Below are 18,787 nucleotides of genomic sequence, written 5' to 3'. Positions count from 1 at the left end.
AACACTAAATTTAATTTGCACTTAGGATTCTTTTAAAGAATATTACAAATTGCCATTGAAAAATTAGATATAATAGTAGCAATATGAATAGAGTTTAAAGGACTGCAGAGAAACTTCTTTCTTTTTTTTTTTAAGATTTTATTTATTTATTCATGAGAGACACAGAGAGAAACAGAGACATAGGGAGAGGGAGAAGCAGGCTCCATGCAGGGAGCCTGATGTGGGACTCGAACCCGGGTCTCCAGGATCACTCCCTGGGCTGAAGGTGGTGCTAAACCACTGAGCTGCCCGGGCTGCCCCGAGAAACTTATTTCTTATCCATTTTGTTAACCTTCTCTTTAAAAAACTCCTTAACATTTTGCATTAGGGGGATCCCTGGGTGGCGCAGCGGTTTGGCGCCTGCCTTTGGCCCAGGGCGCGATCCTGGAGACACAGGATCGAATCCCACATCGGGCTCCCGGTGCATGGAGCCTGCTTCTCCCTCTGCCTGTGTCTCTGCCTCTCTCTCTCTCTCTGTGACTATCATGAATAAATAAATAAAAAATCTTTAAAAACAAAACAAAACAAAACAAAAAACAACATTTTGCATTAGGGAGAAGCCTAACAATCCACTTAAAAGTACACAATAAAAGAAAACAAAACACCAATTCAAAAGGATATATGCAAACTTATGCTCATTGCAGTTTGATTTGCAATAGCCAAGACATGGAAACAACTTGAGCGTCTATCAATTGATGAATGGATAAAGAATATATAATGGATATATTCCATATATATATATATATAATGGAATACTACTCAGCCATGAAAAAGAATGAAATCTTGCCATTTGCAACAACACAAACAGACATTCAGGATATTATGCTAAATTAAATAAGACAGAGGAAGACAAATATTCTATGATTTCACTTATTTGTAGATTCTAAAAAACAAAGCAAATAATAAAACAAAACTCATAGATAAGAGAACAGATTGGCAATTGCCAGAGGGGAGAAGGGTGGGCGTAGGCCAAACAGATGAGAGGGATCAAGAGGTACAAAACCTCTAGTTATAGAATAAGTAAGTCATGTACAGCATAGTGATTACAATTGATAATATTTTATTACATATTTGAAAGTTGCTAAGACAATAGATCTTGAAAGTTGTCATCATGAGAAAAAAAATTCTGTGTATGATAAATAGACTTACTGTTCTCATCATTTTGCAATGTATGTAAATACTGAATCATTAATCTGTATACCTGAAACTAATATAATGTTTTTTGTCATTATATTTCAATGAAGTATTTATGAAGAAAATAAGCTTGCAAAAAAATGCACACTGGGTACTTTTAGGAAATCTGGAGCATCAAAAAGCCCTGAATAAAAAAAAAAAAAAAAAAAAAAAAAAAAAAAAAAAAAAAAAAAAAAGCCCTGAATATTTACTAAGTAACTTTACTAGTCATTGATCATATACTTAGAATAGAACTCAAATCTGCAACTGAGCTTGGTATTATCCACTGAATATCCGTTCAGCTAACATTTCTGGAGTTCTGTTATGGATAAGACACTACCTTATGCCCTCTAAGGAAGACAAAGGTAAATGAGATATGGTCAGAGCCTTGTAAGACCTTGTAGCCTGGTAGGGATGATAACTGTATTAGGGCAGATTAAGTTGTATTAAAAATAGATGCAAACTTGAGAGGGACAATACAATAGATGTTTGTAACTTGCTCACTTTGCCAGGGTACATCCACATGGTATTTGCCCCACTAGATATCAAGCCTTACAGTGAAGTTACATCACTTAAGACAGTGTGGTATTGGTGCAAGTATAGACATACTGACAAATGCAGTAGGGTCAGAAACAGATCAAGGCATGAATGGAACATTGATATATGTCAGAAGTGGCTATCAGATCAGAGGATGGGAGGAGAGACTGTTCGATAAATAAAATAGAAAAAAGTGTATCCTAATATAAAAAGATGAAATTGAATCCTTATCTCATGACCTATGCAAAAATCAAATATACATGGAGTAGAACCTACTGGCAAAAACACTTTAAGTTCTTAGTAGAAAATATGGGTGAATATCTTTTAGACATTTGAATAGGGAAAAATAGTAAGGCATAAAATATTGACTATAAAAGATTGCTACATTTGACTGTATTAGAATTAAAGATATCTTAAAATTAAAAACCTTTAAAGAAAATGACAAAAGAAGTTAAAAATGGGTCAAAGAGGGCAGTCCGGTGGCTCAGTGGTTTAGCGCCGCCTTCAGGCCGGGGTGTGATCCTGGAGACCTGGATCCTGGAGTCCCATGACAGGCTCCCTGCATGGAAGCCTGCTTCTCCCTCTGTCTGTGTCTCTGCCTCTCTCTGTGTCTCATGAATAAATCAATAAAATCTTTTAAAAAAAATGGGTCAAAGATATTCACAATACATGAAGTAAAAAAAATTAAGAAAAGATTATGGCAAGAATACAGAAGGTACATTTTCAAAACATCAACAGTACAAACACTCAAGGAAAACCGGGGTAAGAGATGTGAAGGGGGCATTTTTGCAAAAGAAACAGACGTTGTCAGAGATTAAGAGGAAGACATGTTGATATCATTGTTGATCAGTGAAATGTAAATGAAGACCTCAGTGAAAAGACCATGCTACAATACATTCAAGTGAAAAAAAAAATTTTAATATCTGTCAAAATCAAGTGTTGGACAAGATATGCATCCATAGGATTATTCTTGCATTGCTGACAAGAGTGGAAAGAAGTGCAAACACTCTGGAAAAGTTTGGCCTTACGTTAGAAGTTCAAAGTCACATTCCCTCTGACCCAGCAGTTTCACTCTTAGGTTTACAACCAAGGAAAACTCCTTATACTTGTACCAAACATGGGATGTACATCGATTTTCTATCAGCATAGGTCACAATAGAAATAACCTGAAAATAATAAAAAAGTAATAACCTGAAAATAACCCAGATTTCATTGAAAAATGGCAAAGAGCTGTCAAAATGAATGAAATACAGTGACAGCAAGAACATGGATGAATCTCAGCAACACAGTATTAGATGGGAAAGTAAGCCTCAAAAGATTAATATTATGATATCCTATATATAAAATTAAAGACTAAAATAAATACTTTTCATAAGTGAATATAAATGAAATGAATCTATATAAAAAGGAAAGCATTGGACTGGATTTTATAATGGTTGCCATGGGTAGAGAAAGGCAGGAGGATGAAATAGATGGTGATGGTATTGAGGGGTGTGGCTTTTGTACTTAATTTCTAGGCCCTGGCCTCATCTTAGTTGGAAGATTTATAGGTGCTTCATACATTATAAGAGTTAACTCATGAAATAACTAAGTGGGCCATTTGTGGATCAACAGTGAGACTGTCATGCTTAACAGGGGTTTCCAAGGAGAGAATAAATAAAAAGTAAAATAGCTCATTTTCTATTTAAATATTTGTTTAGAGTCATATTATAAAAATCATTACCTGGTACACTATAATTAGAATATAAAAGATAGGCGGTTTTGAGTTTTAGTGGAAGATTATTTAGAGTTCTGGTGTCACAGAGGAGAGACCATGTTACCAACTACACAACCACGGAGAATTACTTCACCACACTTATCCATTTATTTCCCATATATGTAAAGGAGGCTAATGATATCTACTTTATTGAAACTATTTTGAGTTTTAGAGCTAATATTGTGGCACACAGAAAGCACCTAATGCATTTTAATAATGCAAATGCAAGTCAGTTAGAGTGTCCTTGTACCAGACATGCGAGTGTGTGAATACCATTTTCATTCCTGGCAATCTTCCTTTTTAACCATGGCTCTTATGCGCCATGTATTTTGGTCATTTGAAACAAGAAGTGTTACTGATATTCTCAGTAACCTTTCATGTTAGTATGACTGAAAAAAGAAATGGTGTGTGACCAAGTCTTTTTTTAAAGACTTTTTTTTTTTTAAAGGAGTTTTAGGTTTACAACAAAATCGAGAGGAAAGTGTAGAGATTTCCCATATATCTCTGGCTCCCACACATGTACCAAGAGCAGTTTTCATATAAATGTTTCCTAACATATAGGAGGGACGGTCTCAATAGATGGCATGGGAATTTTGCAGACTTCTGCTCTTGGCATACAGAAACCTGACAGGCACATGCACCAACAGATAAGTTGGGAATGAGTCTTTGTTGAGTAAATTAGTACACCTTCCAAGTGCTGTGGGGATAATGCTCCTTTGTGTGTCTACTAACTTTTATAGAAATTGAATAATATTGTTCTTGAATATTCTTTGAATATATTTTAATCCATTTAAATAGATTTCATAATTATCTTTTTAATGTGTGCATTTTTATTTATTCCTATTCCTTCCTGTTTATAGCCTTGTGAACAAGGACGCCGTATGAAGCGGATCCATGCTGTTGCTAATATTGGCACAGCACTCAAGTTCCTTGAAGGAAGGAAGGTAAGAGAGAGACAAAACAAAACACCTTTTTAAACAAGAAGGCATACTAATGTTTTTCAGTGTTGGCTATGCAGTAAAAACAGTGCATGTAAATTATACAGCAAAAGATGCAACATTATTGTAAAATTATTCTAGATTTATAGAAAAGTGGCAAAAAATGGCAGAAAGATTTCCTGTCTATACTTTGACCAGCTTCCTCTAATGCAATGAAGAACTTACATAATATATACATTATTATATGTATAAAATATATATCCCACAATTATTAAAGAATGAATTTTAATGTGGTGTGATACCATTCATTAAAGCATAGACATTAGTCTAATTTCATCCATTTTTTCCACTTATTTCTTACTTCTCTCAAGGATCCAATCCAGTAACATTCCTTGAATTTAATTGTCGTGTCTCCTTGATCTCTTCCATTCTACAACCTTGTCTTTCCTTGTCCTTCATGACCTTGATAGTAGCTGGTGATCAGTTATTTTGCAGAATGTCTCTCAATTTGTGTTTGATGTTTTCTCGAGATTGAGGTTATACATTTTTGGCAAGAATTCCAAGGAAATGATGTATTCTTCTCAGGGCATCATGTTAGCGCATATAGAATTCTGTTACGTCTTATTGGCTGGTGATGTTAACCTCAATCACTTGGTAAGGCTTTCTGCTATATTTTTTATGATAAAGATACTATTTTTTTCTTTATAACGAGGAACAATTTAGGGGAAGTAATTGAGATTATGCCAAATCCTACTTGTCTGCAAACTTTGCTCACTGATTTTAGCATTGATCGCCTTCAGTGATTGTTTCTGTAATTATCTAATGATGATTTCGTTTCCCTCAGTCCTTTCACATGTATTAATCGAAATTATTTTGTAAGAAAAGGTTGTCCTTTTCCCCCCTCCACCATTTATTTATTTATTCAATTATTTACTTTGGCATGAACTTATTTTATTCTATAATTGTAATCCAATCCTACAATTATTATTATTGTCATTATTATTACTATTATTCTTCTCAAATCATTCCAGCTTTGGCTATTAAGAGTTCCTTCAGGCTGGCTCCTGTAACTCTTTTGACACAGCTCCATATGTTTCCATGCATTTCCTCATTTTCCAGAACTACAGATTTTCCCCATTTATCTCATATGTTCACTACCCCAGTTCTAGAATCAACCACTTCACTAAGCAGGCTTTTGTTCCTTTTATTAGTGAGAGACATTTAGGTGCTGGTATACTCATTGCTACTGAAGTTTCATTCCCCCTGGGGCCTCTCAACAGACAAATCTAGGAAATATGAATGCTTACTAACCCAGGATATGCATCTGTGTGTTTTCTCTCTCCCCTCTTGCCTCCTTTCTGTGTGTGTGTGTGTGTGTGTGTGTGTGTGTATGTACCATTAGTTTAAACTGATACTACTGTTTCCAGTCCAGTGCCGCAAGGTTCATTATAGCCTTCTATGCTTATTTGCTGCTTTTTTATCTGACAGCGAGAAACCTGGCCCTCACCTACAATGAATTCACCTCTTTTTTAATCCTCATATAGACATAAAATTGTTTAAGAATTGCTCACCACACTCCTGTGAGAAATAGATTTGTTCTTTTGGTCTTTGATATTACAGCATTCAGTCAAAAGACTATTTTTCCAAATTTGCTTAGGTTACTTCTGCTTTTTCATTCCCTTCAGTGTGATTTTGTTAGCCATTAGTAATTTAGTTAGGTAATCAAGATATATTCAGTTTTGAAGAATACCCCCTCATACACACATACATTTTAGTTAACTTTAGTTATTATGATTATTTTATTTTTTATTTTGAGGAATGAGACATTACTGCGATTCCTAGAGTATAAGTTATGCTTAGAGAAGGCACCCCCTCTTTATCCTTGCTATTCTATTCTCATCTCTCTTTCTTCCATTTCCTCTCATCTTAGGGAACCAGTCTCTTTAGCTTCAGATTGATTCTTCCAGCATTTCTTTTGCACTAATGAGCAGATGTATTTTCATCCACCATCTTTTTTTTTTTTTTTTTTTACATGAAGGGTAACATCCTATAATACACTCCTCCACTTTGCTTTTTTCATTTAACAGTGTATCCTGGAAATTATTCAGAACAATTCTTGAAGATCTTCCTCATTCATTTTCACAGGCTGCATTCACTATCTGGATGTGCCAGAGTCTATTCAACTACTCTTCTATAAAGGGGCACTTAGGTTGTTTCTGGTATTTTTCAAACACAATGATGCAATTAATGGCTGGCTGTCCACAGTACTTTCACACTACTAGAAGGGTATTTTCTGAGTAAATTCCTAAAAGTGTGATTGCAGAGTCAAAAGATAAATGTATATGTAGTTTGTTAGGTATTGCCATATTTCCTTCTGAATCAGTTGCACCAACTGATTTAGATTTAGCCTTTTCCTGACTTATGAGAATTCAGGTGTCTGTGTTTGGCAATACCAAAACCAGCTTTATAAATGGATATGCAGATACTCCTGGAAAACAGAATGATTCAACTATTTCCTTCAAACTCTATCTGCACTAAATTCTTTTACTTACTGCCCAAATGCATATTTGAATACTTTCTATTTTAAGAACTCTGGAAAATACAAAAAACTTGATTCTGCTGGTTGAACAATATGTATTTTGATCAGTTGATACTATTATAAAACAATATAAAGTCCACTCAGTTGTGCAGATTCCATGCCAAAAAGAGAGTCTGGACATTAAGATGATGTAGAAAAGCAATATTAGCTTCTTATAGAATATTGGACATTGTTTCTGGATCACTAATATCATTATTAATGGAGTGTTTCTCTTCTTCCAGCTTCCTCCATGAATTTTTCATAGAAAGCTGATAAAACCATGTTTAACAAGATATTTATAGTTTTCCAAATCATTCAGTCTTCCATTTTACCTATATAACAATGATGTCTTATTTTGTTCTGAGCTATCCTTTATTGGCTAGAATATAAAAACAAAATTCCTCTTATTAATGTTTTGGAGAAAATTTAAGAACTTAATGTATAAAGCATTGTTTACAAAGAGGACCAAAAAATCTTATTTTCACAGACTTGTTTTATCCAAGGTCATTTTCACAAAACAGCCTTAAGTAATAAAAATTTGACTGTGGGGAGGAATAAGTTTTTAAAGATTTTTTTGGTGCCCACCTTCTCACTATTTATTTTAATTTTTTAAAAATAATAATTTAAGAACTTATGTTTCAAACATATTTTTAAGAATTTTAAGAACATGTTTTTGATCTTTGGACTTACCTTGCCCTCCATTTATATTTTTTTCCTTAGATAATGGAAAATTAATTTAGTCCTTGGATTCTAGCTTGATTTAAGGAATAATGAGGGCACTCCTAAAATTTTACTGGAGAAAACCCTACCATTGTGTTTATTTTCCACTTGTTTACAGGGCAGTGGAAAAAAGCATACATTACTACTTGTTAGGAACCCTGTAAATGTGACTCGAATGATCTGGTGCCATTTCTACCAGTTTCTTTCTCCAGTGAGGTATCAAGTAAACAGTAACAAAAGGAGCCAACCACTGATTAACGTTCCTAAAACTTTGCTTAGTGCAGACTAGGGACATAAATTTAGACTCTTATGAAGTCAGATAGGTGATCTTGAAGATGAAGTGAGTTAGAGGTTACCCATAGAAACAGGAGAACTGAGCAATCTTGGGCCCTGTCTGGAAAACAAAGTGAACATTCAGTTCTGACTATAGTTGCCTCAGTGAAATGCAAGCACAGGGATCCCAGATTTTCCACTTCAACAAGAAAAGTCAGCAATCTGGATTTTTATTGAAATCTAATTATTTGTTTAAGTTATTTACTAAGTAATGCAGATAGTTGGCTACCTGTATCACTGGTTAGAATGACTCACTTGACACCTCATGGTAGAAAGTAACTAGTATAAAGTGGCAACGCATCCATTTGTTTGGTTTCCCAATTTAGCAAGAAAAGCTAGTAATCTGGAGTCTTAATTTAAATTTATTCCCAAATAATTTGAATATACTTTTGAAACATCTGTGGGCCTTATATTAGTCTGCTATGGCTACCATAGCACTAGCACAGACTGGATGGCTTACATAACAGAAATTTATTTTTCACAGTTCTGGAGGCTGGAGGTTTAAGATCAAGATACCAGCAGAGCTGGCTTCTTTGTTTCTTCCTGTTTATAAACAGACACACGTACTCACTGTCTCCTCACATGGCTTTTCCTCTGTGCAGATGTGGAGAGAGAGAGCTCTGGTGTCTTCTCCTCTTCTTATAAGGACACCCACTCACATTATCTCATTTAACCTTAATTACCTCCTTGAGAGCCCTGTCTCTAAATACAGTCACATTGGGGGTTAGGGCCTCAACATGTGAATTTGGGGGGAACATACATCAGACAATATGGGTCTCTGGTTTGCAAAATCAAACCTCAGATGACATGGGCCAAGTACAGTTGTCTAGTATGGGATTTTCAAACACTGACATGCACCAGAATCAATGAAACCTAGAGGTTTTGTTAAAGCATATGCTTGGGCTGCACGCCCAAGGTCAGCAGGTCAAAGGTGAAGTCCATCAATGTGATCCCATTCTCTTTCTGGTTTCTGGGAATTCTTCATTCTCTTTCAATGTCTCTATTGCCCATCCCACACTCCTAGGCTAGTAAGAATTTAATAGGATAAGTTCCATAAACCCATAAGAATAAGTTCCATGACCCCATTATGGAACACACAGTTTTTAAGAGAAAAAATAGGTATGAAGAACATTTTTTTCTTCAGAAGTTGAACAAATTAAATATGTTAACTTCATAGTACAGGTGTAGCTAGATTGAGTAGGAAATTCAACTTGTCATTTTTAAAAAGCATGATATATAAGGAAAGAGAAATAATCTTCTCTTTATGGAATGCATTAATCTTATGGTTATTAACATGTATTATATATCTGTGCCCTGTGGATGCTAAAATGGATGTGGAGAAAATTCTGAAGAAGCTATAAACAAGAGTAATCAAAATTATTATGGACATAGCAATAGGTTCTGTCATAAAAGGTTAAAAAATGTGATGTTCTTCATTTTCCATAAACATGTATTATATGTCTCATGCTGTGCTAGGTTTAAAAGAAGTTGACACATAAGCTTGTAATCTATGGAAGTTCTCAATTTTCTTTTCTGTCTCTAAACCTGATGAATGAATTTCATCAGTGAGACAAAATTCCATAGGTATATCTCAGATTATTTACAGTAACTTTGTGCTTTTACTCTACTAGTAAATATAAACTAATTACTCCAGAGTAAAGTATTTGTGGGATGATTTTGCATCTGATACTTTTTAAAAAGTAAACCACTTACAAAATTCTGAATTTTATTATTCACAATACACTTTATTAAATCATGTTTAAGAATTATTGAGCAAGGAATCTAAGGAGTATTTAATTTTTTCTGATTTATTTAGAGATTATGGAAAGGATGATGAGCAGTTGTTAATTGTATTTTTTATTGATTGGCTGAGATAGACTTACCATATAGTCTATTTTGCTGGGACTTAGGGAGTAACATTTTTAATAGTTGAGAGGGCATTAAAGTAAAATTATTGGAGACAACTGTAGACAAGTTAACATCTATCCTGAATGCCCAAAAGTCAGGAACTGAACCCTAAAGTTCTCTTCTACTTAATTATTTCTTGGCTTTCCTTTGTCTTTATAATGTATTCCCCCAAATTATGCTCTAAATTTACTACCTACATTTTTATTCCTTTTGAACAAATAACTCTGATTTTGAAACATTATTTATATATGTATATCATCTTCTCCCTTTGTTTTTCATGTCAGTCCATGTACAGAGGATCACCGGTTAGTACAAATTTTAGAATTTTTAACTCCTGACTTTTATAGGTAAAAGACAACATAAGTTTCATGCTATTTGGTAACAAACTTCAAAGTAAGTGCATTTTCTTAAACTACTCATCACAGTTTCTTTTAAGTTCCAGTCAGCTTCTGAATGTAAACAAATAACATTTTTTTCCTGTGTGTGTTTTGTTGGTAATTCCTTGCATGATGTCACATTTTTAAAATTTTAAATAAGTTTTTGAAATTCATTATATAGTTGTTTTTGTTGTGTGCACCTAATGAATGCTCCTGAAATTTCCACTGAAACCATGTGCCTGTTTGTTTTGATGGCTCACCCTACTTACTTTTATGTACCACTACATAGGCATGACCAAATGTTATTGATGTCTAATAAAGTGCTAATTATTGAATAATTAAGGGTCTATAATCTTCTAGTACATTACTAGTACAGTTTTTCTTTTTAAACAGATTAAATTAGTCAACATTAACTCCACTGATATAGCTGATGGCCGACCATCAATAGTTCTTGGATTGATGTGGACCATTATTCTGTATTTCCAGGTATTGTACCATAGCTCCCTTTTCAGTTGATATAATGTCATGGATGGAGGTAGTGGTGGAAATTTTAATGATACTCTCATTTGCCTACCTTTGGGGCTGATTCTTAAGTGAGCAGAAACTTGACCTTCCCATATACATTGTTCTTTGTTACCAAAGACATTATATATGGAACTCCTCCCAAAGAACTGCGGTATAGGTACTCAATCTGAAAAGTGAGCAGGGCACAATGGAGATGAAATATTGGTGTATTAAGAGTTCAAGAAAATATTTGTTCTTTTCTGGAAGGGACAAGTTGTATGTTCCTATTAGACATTAAGGGGATCTAGAATAATTATTCTAGTCGTTAGGTTGTTTGAATTTTTTAAATTTTAATTTTTTAAAGAATTTTATTTCTTTATCTGAGAAAGAGAGAGAGATGACAAGTGAGGGGGAGGGACAGAAGGAGAGGGAGAAGCAGACTCCCCACTGAGCAGGGAGCCTGATACCAGGTTCTATCCCAGGACCTGGAGATCATGACCTGAGCTGAAGGCAGACACTTAGGTTTTGTTTTATTTATTTTTTTAAAGGTTATTCTTTGGAGCAGTTTTAGATTCACAGTAAAACTGAACAAAAAGAGATTTCCCATTTACTATGTGTCTGCACAGCATGTGTAGCTTCTCCCATAACCAACATCCTCCCCTGGGGTGATACATTTGTTGCCATTAATGAACCTATTTTGACACATCATTATCATTCAAAGTCCATAGTTTACATTTGTGTTCACTATTGGTGTTGTATGCTCTATGAGTTTGGATAACCATTAGGTTTTATTTTATTCATTCATTCATGTGTTTAACAAGTATTTTTTACTGTGTATAAAGTAGTTTCAGATGCAGTGGGAAGTAGGAAGCCAAGTACAGTGTCAGCCGTGCTCTTAAGGGCTTACTTTGTCAGTGGGTGAAGGGTGGGAATTTAAATCACTTAGTTGGAAAAGTAAAACATCCAAGGAAAGAAGAACAAGATAATTCTTATGTTTTTGCCAACTGTTAACTCACAAACAGATTGAGGAGTTGACCAGCAACCTGCCACAGCTGCAGTCTCTGTCTGGCAGCACATCCTCTGTGGATAGCATGGTTAGTGCTGAGACTGCCAGCCCCCCAAGTAAACGGAAAGTGGCCACCAAGATTCAAGGAAATGCTAAGAAGGCTTTATTAAAGTGGGTCCAGTACACAGTAGCCAAGTAAGTACCAAGAGTTTGTTTAAATTTGAAACCCTTGAATAATTTGGTTACCAATTTATTACTGAGAGTCCCTTCCAATATTGCAGAATTAGAAGAGACATTTGAATGAAAGGCTTTGCTTCAGGCTGTTCCATTCTTTCCTTGAATTAAAATATAAACAGAAATCATCACTGATATTCTAGGAAAATGCTATAATCAAACTAATTCTTTCACCATTCATGTGATTGGGCCCAATTAAGTTTTTTTAACACACACTTTGGTAATTTGAGGAGTAATTATATTTAGGTCATTGTTTGGACTTCCTGTTTTATTAAATAATCTTTACACAAATAAATTAGAGATTTAAATGTGATTATCTCTTCACAAGATTGTTGAGTTCTATTTAATAATAATGGAACTAAGGCCCACATTCTGAAATAATTATATTTGCTTTTGTTTCCCAAAACTTTCTAGCAATTTTATTTTAAAATTCTTTTTCCTTGTGTCTCCTCTTTCATCTGGAATGTAAATTCCTTTGTCAACCTCAGTTTTATAGACTGTGGATTTGCTTCTGGGCATAATAAACTTATATGTGTGTACATTCATGTGATAATGATAGAAAATTACAGCTCTCAATGAGTATCTTTTCAAAGCAATTTCAAGAGCATTTTCAGTTGAGACTACCAGTATTTTGTGGTCAGATGTGGTCAGTAGTAAGATCTCTTCATAAAGAAGTTGTGTTTTTGTAGGACTTCCTAAATGACATGTAAAATTAACTTACTTTCTGTTTTGCTTTTGCATGCCTAAATCTAATTTGAATCTTACCCTCTACTTCTGAAAAATAGCTTTCAATGAGTACTTATCATTATAAAATATTAAAGCACTTAAACGTAGGGAGTTCTATTTTTAAAGTGTTTAAAGAGCAAAAATGAGAGAAAAACTAAACATAGAGAAGATGTAATTAGTGTTACTATTTTATATAGTTTTGTTTAACTTTTAAAGTGTGTTGGTGGATTTCTAATTTGGGGTATATTTTTATGATTCAACTTGTATTCAAAAATATTTCTGAAAGCAAAGCTTTGTGGCTTTTTAGAATCTGTAGTAGAAATGAAATTTTGAAAACCTGACCACATTGCTGGTATACTGTTTGCATGCCATCCATAGTGGCAATTACTAAACTCTTTTGCAGCTTAATTGAACAGAGAGAAGAAATGTACTAGGCAGGAAGAGACAGGTGACTACACACTAGGATATTTGTTATGATGCTATTGCAGCAAAATTTTGTAATAATATCAATGTGATATTCTCTTGCCCATTGCTCCACAAAACATTAAATTAACCAAAAATAAATTGATTTCTACTTAATATTATAGTAGCTTAAGGTAAACTCAAATTTTTTGAAGTTTTTCTGCCTTGGTTTTGTTTTATATATGGTGTGTTAGCTTTCAAAAATATGCAGAGGCCTAATGGCCTAAAAGTCAGTCCTGCAAACGTTATATTTGTAACATTAGTGCAAGCTGTATTTTCCTTATCTGAATAAATGTCCAGATTTATGATTCAAGGCTTTTCCACCCATCAGTGTATGAGTGAGTTTCATTTATTCTACAGCTGCATCAAGGGGAGAAATTTGGGGAGAGGACTGTTCTCTAACAAAAATTCTGTGATGAACACATAATTCCATTATACCTACCAAATTGTTGATAATTTTCCTAAAAGCTGCCTTTTTAAAAAATGCTATCTTACTATGTATTTTCCAAGCAACTTTCCTACTGATATGGATAAATACTTAACTATCTATACCTATTTAAGTATAGACATGTTTTTAAAATTATAATATATTATACTCTGTGGTCTGAATGTTTATCAGTCTCATAGGACTGAACATGACAAGAAATGACAAAATATCCAGTAAACACCAGACATATTGTCAGAATGTATTCACTGTTTTCATATAAAATTTCAAAATATGTGAGAAGTGAATAAAAACTGCTTCGGTGATATAATATGATTAAGCCTTCTCTATTGTTTTTTTACTAATTTCATTTCCTGATAGGAAATATATACTCTCAGACATAAAAGCATTAAATTATAGCATATTTGATATTTGCAAACTTGATTTTGAGATGTCTAAGAATAAAATTGTATTTCAAGACAAAAATTAATAAGATAGCAAAACAAACGAAAATCTGTATATCCAGATCCATTCAAGATGATCCATTCAAGATGATCCGTCTTGAATGATGACTTGAAGTAAATATGTATTAGCAGAAATGCATATAAACTGGATATACTTCATCACTTTAAGTGATGTGTCCAAGTTTCTGGAAGTTTGTAACACTTCTTTAAGTAACATATTTACTTTTTTTTAGAATTTATATCAAAGATTCTTAAATGAGAGACTTGAACTAAAACAAAAATTTTTAGGAATACCACCTACTGCTTTGATGTAATACGAAACATTATAGGGGTGTGTGTGTATGTTCAAAAAATACAGAAAAAGAAAATGTACTAAAACTTGAAAAATTATTCCAACAGTAATATGTAGGGAAATATTATATATATTTCTTTTTAAAAATATCTGAAACAATAAACAAGTTGAGGAAAGTCAGAAAATATCTAATACCTAATGAATATTTGCTAGCTAATTATTTATTTATACCCACCTTATTTTGTTAAAAAACAATTTGAAGTAACTGTGAACACAAAAACATTTAAAAATGTATAAGTGTAACCAAAAGGAAAATGTAGGTGGAAAAGTAAGGCAAAGCCGGGGGCAAATGTACAAAGTGAAGAGGTGACAAGAGCACAGTGACCTGCTCCACCTGTGTGGGTATTTGCCCATGTGCCAGACTTTGGCTGAATATACTGGATGCGAACTATCAGAGACAGAAACTCTGAAACAACTAAGAGGAGATACAGGATTACTTTATAATTACCGAAATCTTACAAAATTGTTTTGGAAATATTTATTTTTGAAGTTATTGATGGGATTCAATGATGCTATTTTCAGCCCAAGACGTTTTATGCAAGCTGAATGTATATTGGTATAACAGGATTTAAAGTGACTCTTAAGGTTGCAGAGATAAAATCTAAGGGTATTTACCAACTTTGTATGTTAATCAGTGTATCAGTCAAATATACCCTACACTTCATGGAAATCTTGAGATTATAGTAAAAAAAAGGGGGGGGGTTAGGTGATACTACCTCTGCTTCCTCTAGAAACAACTATAATGAGACTAATTTTTTTAAAAAAGAGACTACCAGAATATTCATCAATTGAATGTCATCTAATTGATCACTTTTGGAGGTCTCTAAACTTAACCAAGGAATGTTGTTCAAAGACATCTTCACAACTTCCTTTTTGGAGATGCTTTCGTATACAGTTTATATAGTTGATAAATTACATGTAAAAAAATCATTGTGAGCTTGTACACTTTTATTTTCACTAGCAGATATTACTACCAATTTGAATGAAGTCTTAATTATCGTAACTGACTTTGAATTAATCATATCTACCACAGAAGAACAGAGATTTGCCACCAGGACATTGCTGTCAAGGCAATTCCAAAAACAGATTTTAAAAAAACTATTTGATCAGTGGTGTAAATGGAAACTTGTGTGGACTTATGTGGAGTGTAGGCTCCTGTGTGACTGATTGAGAGATAGTCACATCCATTTGCATTTGTTCATTCTAAAGCATTTGATGTAATTCAGCTGTATTATCTTGGCATGTTAATATCTGTACATGTACAACACATTGTTTATCATTGTCATTAGAAATGCACTAGAGACTTCAAAAATATATAATGATGAATTACTCTCATCTTTGGTGTTTTTATAAGTTTCTTTTTTATTTTGCCTGACATGTTTTCTCTATATTAGTTTCCTTTTATTTTTTATTTCTTTAAAGATTTAATTTGTTTATTTATGAGAGAGAGAGAGAGAGAGAGGCAGAGACACAGGCAGAGGGAGAAGCAGGATCCATGTAGGGAGCCTGATGTGAAACTTGATCCTGGATCTCAGGATCACGCCCTGAGCCGAAGACAGATGCTCCACCGCTGAGCCACCCAGGTGCCCCTATTAGTTTCCTTTTAAAATGTGCTTTAAATTGAGTATCTCAGTTACTGAAAAGCTTAATATGGAAAACTCAAAGTATGGAAACAAAACTCCTTCTTATCTTGTTATCCTCTAAAATTTTTGTTTTGCTTATTTTTTTTTCAAGCAGCTAACTGCTATAACTAATTGCACATCATTGCTGAGGATTGGATTTGGCATTAGTCCTTGAGGAAAGTGCATATTATCTATTCAGAATGTGACATTAAATAAATATTTTATTTTCTATCACACTAAGGCAGACAGGAACAGAAGTAAAGGACTTTGGGCGGAGTTGGAGAAGTGGGGTTGCCTTCCATTCCGTGATCCATGCCATTCGACCAGAACTAGTGGACTTGGAGAAAGTGAAAGGGAGATCTAACCGGGAAAACCTGGAGGAGGCTTTCACTATTGCTGAAACAGAACTAGGAATCCCCAGACTGTTGGATCCTGAAGGTAAGGAGTCATTGTTTGTTCTTGTACACACATTTCAACTCTGTACGTTCCTATGTCTTAAAGGCAGAAATTACAAATGATTTCTGAGACCATATCAGAGGCCAGAAAACTTTAGGAAAGTGGAAGAAATAGTACTTTCCTGCACTGAATTTCTTTTGGAAAAATATTTGCCACTATAATGGGCGTGTCCCTAGAAATTATATCTCAGATAACAAGGCACATTACAAAATGTTAGGGCAGTTTAGTTATGTTTTGGTTTTCATGGGTTTTGTTTGTTTTGTTACATTTTTGCTCTGTAAATATTTGTAAACTCCAAATGTAATCACCTTTTCATTGCCTTTAAAAGAGTTAGGCAGAGATGATTTAAAACACTGAACACTTTTTAGGTATGCAGTCTTACCCCGTATAACTCTATAATGACTAAATTTATATAAATACCTTTGCTTGATTTTTACTGGTTTTATTTGATAAACATCTGTACACTTAAAAATATGTTTTCAGGCTCGGTATTTCCTTCAGAGTACTTGACTGTTCAAAGTGTAGTAATTTAGAGAGAATCATGCCCAAGGGAGAGTCTATCCAAGGATTTGAACATAAGGCATCTCCCTCTTTTCCAAAATAAAATTTGTGGGGATAAGATGGAGCTTCTCTATATTTGGTCAGATACAGTATAGAAGCTCTAGAGTCACGTCATTCAACACCACACCTGTAAGCTTTTTTTTTACTATCCATTCACTTCAGTTCTGAAATGTACATAGTATTTGTGTTTTATTAATGACACAGAATATCTGAATTACCAAAGAGTATCTCAGATTTCTGGTGAATTAATGTTGAGATCATTTAAATGAAACCTGCATTACTTCCTAAAATTTCTTGGTTAAAATGTGTCATATTTGTGTGTCACAACATTCCCATCATGTGTCATCCAAACTAAATTGGTCTGCCCTCCCTCGCTGTCTTGAAATACTAATTCTGTTTTTCTTCTGCATTTAGGATAGTGTCTTTTGGTATGTTAGCTAGGATTCAAAGGTTGTGTTATTAAAATATAAAGAATGCTAATTAACTTGTTCACATTTGGTTTTGGTTGTTCCAGATGTTGACGTGGATAAACCAGATGAGAAGTCTATTATGACCTATGTAGCCCAATTTCTGAAGCATTACCCTGACATCCACAACACAGGCACTGATGGGCAAGAAAATGATGTAAGTATTTTTTTCTTCAGGTATTGATAACGCACTCAATGATAGTGACTTAGATGTTTTAACATGATGCTTTTGAAAAATTGAATTTGAATACATTTTATTATTTTATTTCATTTTGTTTTATTTTATTTTGGGATGCATTGCAAAAAAGGAGCAACTGAGTAAATAATAGATATAACCAATTAGGGAGAAGATTACAGGGAAAGTTTTTTCTTGTGTATATTGGATATGTGAGAGAAAGTATTATTAATGATAAATGCTGGGCATATGACACTGATGAATTAAAACTGAGAAAAGATAGCCATGTTGGGAAATCCAGTTAGTAGTCTGAAGATTGAAGTAATTTTATATCCAGCATGTCATGCCTCTAGAGCTGGAGCCCTCATATTCTTTTCATTCTGAGAAAATCTAATTTTGACTTTTAGGTTTATTATATAAGTCACTACTCAAAACGAACATACAAAAGTAAGGCAAACTTGTAAAAGTCCTAATTGTTCAGGACCTTTCCATTTTTTTCAGCCTCTCAATAGTTTAAATAACATTTATATTTTTCATACTGCTCAAATGACATGTTCATTGTCATAATAAAGAAAAAAGTGAAAAAAAAAACAAAAGAAAATTATCTGTACTTGATTTTCTAGAGAGACCCTATTCTAGAAAAAAATTAATATGTTGGTATAAGTTTCCAACATTTTTCTATATATATGTTGACACGAATAATGTTTTAACAAAAATAGAATTATAATATACATATAATTTCATCATTTTTTTTTCTGTTAACATCATAGAAAACTCTTCCTATGCCATTCTTTCCAGGACATCATCTATATGTATATGTACAATAAGTTATCCAATCTTAATTGTTGAAAATTTCTGAATTTTTGCCATTATAAAAAGTACTTCCATTAACACTTTTATAATAAAACATTGTTTTATTATTCTTCCTTAAATGTGGAATTTCTAGGCTAAAGTGCATGTAGATTTTTAATGCTT

General features: G+C 33.6%; 1 protein-coding gene across 17 annotated transcripts in view; it reads left to right on the top strand.

Moving 5' to 3' along the window:
• SYNE1 (spectrin repeat containing nuclear envelope protein 1) overlaps positions 1-18,787 on the top strand; it is a 449,600-nt gene that overhangs the window by 106,868 nt on the left and 323,945 nt on the right. For 13 of the 17 annotated variants that reach the window (XM_072828106.1, XM_072828175.1, XM_072828167.1 and 10 more), the window contains exons 5-10: positions 4,366-4,449; positions 10,267-10,287; positions 10,753-10,845; positions 11,886-12,064; positions 16,395-16,591; positions 17,685-17,794. In XM_072828106.1, the coding sequence (XP_072684207.1) occupies positions 4,366-4,449; positions 10,267-10,287; positions 10,753-10,845; positions 11,886-12,064; positions 16,395-16,591; positions 17,685-17,794 (684 nt within the window). The remainder of the gene's footprint in view (positions 1-4,365; positions 4,450-10,266; positions 10,288-10,752; positions 10,846-11,885; positions 12,065-16,394; positions 16,592-17,684; positions 17,795-18,787) is intronic. The other 4 variants (XM_072828127.1, XM_072828137.1, XM_072828100.1 and 1 more) reach the window with 1 other exon arrangement.

Source organism: Canis lupus, chromosome 1 (assembly GCF_048164855.1).
Source record: "Canis lupus baileyi chromosome 1, mCanLup2.hap1, whole genome shotgun sequence".
Taxonomy (NCBI): Eukaryota; Metazoa; Chordata; class Mammalia; order Carnivora; family Canidae; genus Canis; species Canis lupus.
The sequence above is the reverse complement of the archived record's forward strand: the minus strand, read 5'-3'. Positions and strand labels throughout refer to the sequence as shown.